Source organism: Megalobrama amblycephala, linkage group LG2 (assembly GCF_018812025.1).
Source record: "Megalobrama amblycephala isolate DHTTF-2021 linkage group LG2, ASM1881202v1, whole genome shotgun sequence".
NCBI classification, from domain to species: domain Eukaryota; kingdom Metazoa; phylum Chordata; class Actinopteri; order Cypriniformes; family Xenocyprididae; genus Megalobrama; species Megalobrama amblycephala.
This window is the reverse complement of record NC_063045.1, coordinates 16,603,169-16,609,480: the sequence shown is the minus strand read 5'-3', so window position 1 is coordinate 16,609,480 and position 6,312 is coordinate 16,603,169. Positions and strand designations below refer to the sequence as shown.

General features: G+C 38.3%; 1 protein-coding gene across 10 annotated transcripts in view; it reads right to left on the bottom strand.

The window, feature by feature from the left end:
- LOC125263839 (adhesion G-protein coupled receptor D2) overlaps positions 1–6,312 on the bottom strand; it is a 94,154-nt gene that overhangs the window by 28,729 nt on the left and 59,113 nt on the right. Inside the window, exon 25 of one of the 10 annotated variants that reach the window (XM_048183120.1) lies at positions 2,459–2,705. The exons of the other annotated variants lie outside the window; for them this stretch is intronic. Within the exon in view, the coding sequence (XP_048039077.1) occupies positions 2,698–2,705 (8 nt within the window). The 3' untranslated portion in view covers positions 2,459–2,697. Of the gene's footprint in view, positions 1–2,458; positions 2,706–6,312 lie in introns of those variants that run through there. 10 annotated transcript variants of the gene reach the window in all.

Genomic DNA, 6,312 nt, shown 5'->3' with positions numbered 1-6,312 from the left:
TGGGCCCTGTCGATTGAGGAGAAAGGGATGTTATTCCCCTGTCACCCTCACCCGGTCCGCCAGCAGCCCTGCCCTGATCTATGGCCACCGTGGCGGGGTAGAACTGTCTTGATGCACCATTGGTTTCCAGTGCTGTCACCCCCACCCCGACGCTCAAACTCATACTACCTTTACAACCCCCTCACGACCCTTTAAAACAGCCCCCCTCCATGATTCTTTTTGGGGAGTTCTCAGAGGAACAGGAGTGTGACACGATGAGTTTGAGGTCACCCCTAAAGGGACAAGGTCTAGTTGACGTCAAAAGCGGGATTAAGTGACACCTGGTGGGTGTTTACCTGAGATGGCAGATTGGACAGTGGTGTGAACAGTTGATCATGGCACTGAGAGACTGTGTCTAATTGGAGATTGTGATCTTTGTGGACTTAGCATAAAATGGGGTGGGTGTACAACAATTTCACAAAACTCATTTGAATAGCAATTCATCATAAGCTCTGTAGCTCAGTTCCAAAACCTACTGGTATCTTTAAAGGCAGCAAATTTCTAAGGAACCATGCTAACCATAATCAAAACCCATAATAGAAGCTGTTTTAAAACAAGTCTCTGTAACTCTGTTAACGGTTAATGGTGCAACACAAAAACGCTCCTTAGCACACTCAACCTGACTAACAAACACAGTATGTATATGATGTTAGCATGCTGCTAAGCTAATGATTATATACACTAATTTATTTATTTAACCTTTAACCAGGCAAGTCATTAAGAACAAGTTCTTTTCAATAAGCAATAAGTTCTTCAATAAGCACAAAATATTGGGTAAAATTACAATATTACATGTAAATAAAATTATAATATTACAAAGGGTGTATTTAATTAGATATTATATATTAATACATATATACCCCAATTTTAAAACAGAGTTCTTGTCTAGAATGGGGACAAAAGAAATTCTCAAATTGGAGCAACTGGGAACTGGAGCAGCCTGAATGAATGAGAAGAACGAATCTGAATGTAAAAACTTAAATGAGTAGACTGACACACGTCTCCTTATAAGTCCAGGAGCATTTTGCTTGCAATATAAATATGGGGGAATTGCTGTCAGATCTCCATACACATGAAAAGACTAAAGGGCACGCTTCCATTTGACATGTGTCGAGAATTAAGAAAAGAGGTGGAGAGATGGAGGAAGGCCTCGGCCCACGAGATGAGAGATGAGATGGAAAACATACCCTCCGTTAGCCTGTGGGCGGAAGGATGATGCTCGGCCAACTGAGATGCGCATAAATGACTTTGGATATGAACTATAAAGCAAAGAATGAAAAAAGCAGAAAAAAACTGATGCAGGTGGTTTGTGACAGTGACCCCGCGGGGTATGATCTGACTGAATAAAAATACAGATTAATAAATAAATATCTTTTAAAAAATGGGAGACTGAGGAGGGCTGCCATCTATCAAAGATCCTATTACCACAAAACCTGAAGCCATATGTATAAGGCAGCCAGGATCCTAAGCAGATACAAATTCAACTTTTCCTTACAATTTGTTATCTCTCTGACACTCATCATGCCAACCCACACACTGATCCACAAAGACACACAGGTTTGAATTATGAATAGATTTGTTTTCTCATGTCTACTCAATAGGTATTGACTGGTTGTATGCATTTTCCTGATTTTCTTTAAATCTTCTATTTAAAGTAAATCAGTTGCATACAATCATCCAGACAGTACGATCACAAGTAGCTTTATCGGAGGAAATAAAGAGTTAAAAATGAGAAAAGTGAGAATGGGATGGGGGTTTTTTTTCCCCTCAGAGAGAGAAATGTAAACAGCTATCTAACCACTACCATATTTTTGTAATCTGTTTATTTGGGTATTTATACGAACAATATGCAGTTGTGTATTCAGCTTGTACAATCAAATGACACGGTCTTCATTTGGGACAACAAACAACAAACATCTTATATAAAATGTCAGACAACTCAGCTTTCAAGGTCATATGTTGTCAATCTTTGTGAGTGTGTGTAGGAGAGGGAGGTGGGGATGACAACAGATGGATTCAACTTTGCTAAAGATCCACTTGTAACAGAATCACACGCTGCTGCGTTACGTTGCATGTTGGTATGCAATAACAAATTATAGCATTTCTTTAGAGATTGAAATACAATAATTTGTTGTGACACCAAACATAAACTTTCATTTGCAGAGCTGAAAATGAAAGAATGCAACAACAAATTACTGGCACAACCATAGGCTGGCTAATCATTTAAGACATGTAAAAGTTTCATTTCAAGCAAAATGACAATCTCTGTTGTCATTTGCCCTGCAACAATTGATAAAAAGGAATATAAAAATAGTTTAAAAAAGCATTTTTTTTATTAATTTATAAAATATATACATAAAACAAAACAGTCATATCAGAAAGTATTTATAAGAGCAGTTACTCTTATATATATATACATACAATGAATGTAATCTGGATGTACTACATCCACCATGTTACTGTCATGTGAGCTACTGTCATGTGAGTCAGTTGTGTCACTTCATGTGTCACATCTTCCTTCAGCATGTTTTACAGAATGTTTTACAACTAAAAATGAGTGTGGAAACGAACTTTCCGCTTTTATCAAGCTTTTCAAGTTGACCCTTGAGAATTACAGCCTTTTGATTGACTTGTTTCTCCATTCTTGAGGTCACCTATTCAAAAGGCTGCAAAAGAGAGGAAGAAGTAGGGATGCACCAATACTGTGCTTGTGTACTCGTAATCGTACTAATTAACAGATTTTAAAAACGAATAAATATTCTCACTATAGCTGCTGTGTGCAGTTGATAAGAGAAAAACAGGCAGAGTGGATTAAAGGGGACATCGGATGAAAAATTCACTTTTACATGGTGTTTGAACTTAAATGTGTGTTGGCAGTGTGTCTACACATCCACCCTATAAATGATAAAAATCCACCCAGTGCTTTTTTTTTATCCCCACAAATCATAAGCACTTTGTCAGATCAAGCCGTTCTCAGATTCTTGGCAAAGTGATGTCATTTTGCACAGGCCCCTCCCACGACTGTTGACAGACACTAACGTTTTAGCATAGACCCACCCTGAGTTAGCTGTAAACAGTCCGCCATTGTTTCGACACTGGGCAGGTGTAGACAAGAATGTCTCCAAAGCAACTGAGGTGTTTTGTTGTTGGATACAAGAATGAACATAGCAACCGTCCTTTACTCTCGACACCTGAGCCGCTGAAGATGCAGTGGATTAATTTTGTTTTTGAAGGGAATACGCCCCGATCTACCTATATGCATTTATGTTTGTGTGAATCACTTTACACCAGACAGCTTTCTGAACGAGGGGCAGTACAAAGCAGGTTTTGCTAAAAAGTTCCTGATGGATGGATGTTTCGTGATCCAGCTCCAGAAGATGTGAGTATAGGTTTTTTTTATGAATCTTTGCAAATCACCTTTCCTAATCATGTGCTAGTTAGTTAGCAAGTTCCACGACAAATGCGGCTAAAGTTAAAGGCCAGTTCACACCGCACAGATAAACAAGTCAAGTCAAGTCAAGTCAAATTTATTTATATAGCGCTTTTACAATTGGTAATTGTTTCAAAGCAGCTTTACATATTAGAAGCACAGAAAAAAGGGAAGTGGTTAAAAATAAGCTGTACAAACAAGCGTGGTAATATGTAACATATACAAGATGGTGCTACATTAAGCCAATGTCGGCTGACTCCCAGGGGTGGAAAAAACCCCCTAGGAGAAAAACCCAGCGTGCTAACACTGGGAAAAAAGTCCTAGGAGGGAAAAAACCCCTTGGAAGATATATATAATATATGTAAATGGATATGGAGATCAAAATCTGAATTATACATTTTTATTATAGAGATTAAAAATAGATTATATATAAATATATGTAAGCGGATACGGGGATTAAAAATCTGAATTATAGATGCAGCCAGAACTGGATCTGTAGGCCCATTGTCTCCTGGGCTACGTTGTAGTCAGGTCCAGACACAGGTTCTCCATCTGATCTGGATACGGCCTGGATCCAGCACCCGGCAAACCTCAGGATAAGCAGAGAGACAGATATTAGCGTAGATGCCATTCTTATTCTGATGTACAGGTATATCTAGTGTTATAGGAAATGTTCTCGGTTCCGGCCGACCTAATTATTGCAGCGTAACAATCCTTTAACGGATTTGAAAAATGTTAATGTATTGATAATGTGTTATGTGTATGCAAGAGCAAAGAGATGTGTTTTTAGTCTAGATTTAAACTGACAGAGTGTGTCTGCTTCCCGAACAATGCTAGGAAGATTGTTCCAGAGTTTAGGTGCTAAATAGGAAAAGGATCTGCCGCCTTCAGTTGATTTTGATATTCTGGGTATTATCAACTGGCCTGAATTCTGAGATCGCAATAAACGTGAAGGACTATAATGCATTAAGAGCTCACTTAGGTACTGGGGAGCTAAACCATTTAGAGCTTTATAAGTAAGTAGCAAGATTTTAAAATCTATACGATGTTTAATAGGGAGCCAATGTAATGTTGACAGAACTGGACTAATATGGTCATACTTTCTGGTTCTAGTAAGAACTCTAGCTGCCGCATTTTGGACCAACTGTAGTCTGTTTAAAAGCCGAGCAGAACAACCACCCAGTAGAGCATTACAGTAATCTAGTCTTGAGGTCATGAATGCATGAACCAACTGTTCCGCATTTGTCATTGAGAGCATATGTCGTAATTTAGATATATTTTTTAGATGGAAGAAGGCGGTTTTACAGATACTAGAAACATGACTTTCAAATGAAAGATTGGTATCGAAGAGCACACCCAGGTTCCTAACTGAGGACGAAGGTTTAATGGAGCACCCGTCAAGCGTTAGGGAGTATTCAAGGTTTTTTCGTGAGGAAGTTTTTGGTCCAAAGATTAGGATATCAGTTTTTTCTGAATTTAATAATAAGAAATTTCTTGTCATCCAGTTTTTAATGTCAGCTATGCATTCTGTTAGTTTTGTGAATTTGTAGGTTTCGTCAGGGCGCGAGGAAATATAGAGCTGAGTATCATCAGCGTAGCAGTGAAAACTAACACCATGCTTCCTAATTATCTCTCCTAAGGGCAGCATGTACAGAGTGAAAAGCAACGGTCCTAGTACTGAGCCTTGTGGTACTCCATATTGAACTTGTGAGCGATACGACATCTCTTCATTAACTACTACAGACTGATAACGGTCAGATAAGTACGATTTGAACCATGCCAAAGCAATTCCACTAATGCCAATATAGTTTTCAAGTCTTTTTAAAAGAATGTTGTGATCGATAGTGTCAAAAGCAGCACTGAGATCTAATAACACTAATAGAGAAATACAGCCACGATCGGATGATAAGAGTAGATCATTTGTAACTCTAACGAGAGCAGTCTCAGTACTATGGTATGGTCTAAATCCTGACTGGAAATCCTCACAGATTCCATTTCTTTCTAAAAAGGAGCACAGTTGTGTTGAAACTGCCTTTTCTAGTATCTTTGACAGAAAAGGTAGATTCGAGATTGGCCTGTAATTTACTAAATCTCTCGGATCTAGTTGAGGTTTTTTAATAAGAGGTTTAATAATAGCCTGCTTAAAGGTTTTTGGCACGTATCCTAGTGTTAAGGATGAATTAATTATATCAAGAAGTGGACCTACGACCTCTGGAAGCATTTCTTTCAGTAGTTTAGTCGGCATTGGGTCTAACATACATGTCGTTGATTTTGATGATTTGATAAGTTTAGATAATTCTTCCTCTCCTATAGCGGCGAATGATTCTAGTTTTACCTCAGGGACACTACAGTGCACTGTCTGAAGCGAAACTGTGGACGGTTGCATATTTTTAATTTTCTCTCTAATATTATCAATCTTGCAAGTAAAGAAGTTCATAAAGTCATTACTGCTGTGGTCTATGGAAACGTCAGCAGTTGAATCTCTGTTTCTAGTTAATTTAGCCACTGTGTCAAATAAATACCTAGGATTATGTTTGTTTTCTATTAAGAGATTTGAAAAATAAGTAGATCTAGCATTTCTTATAGCCGTTCTGTACTCAATCATTTTTTCTTTCCACGAAAGGCGAAAAACTTCTAGTTTTGTTTTCTTCCAACTACGTTCAGTTTTTCTAACAGCTCGTTTTAGAGCCCGAGTGTGCTCATCATACCACGGCGTTGGATTAGTTTCCTTAATCTTCTTTAGACGTAAAGGAGCGACTGCATCTAATGTGCTGGAAAAGAGAGAGCCAATAGTTTCTGTTGCAGCATCGAGTTCTTCTAAGTTGTCAGGTATACTAAGGCGA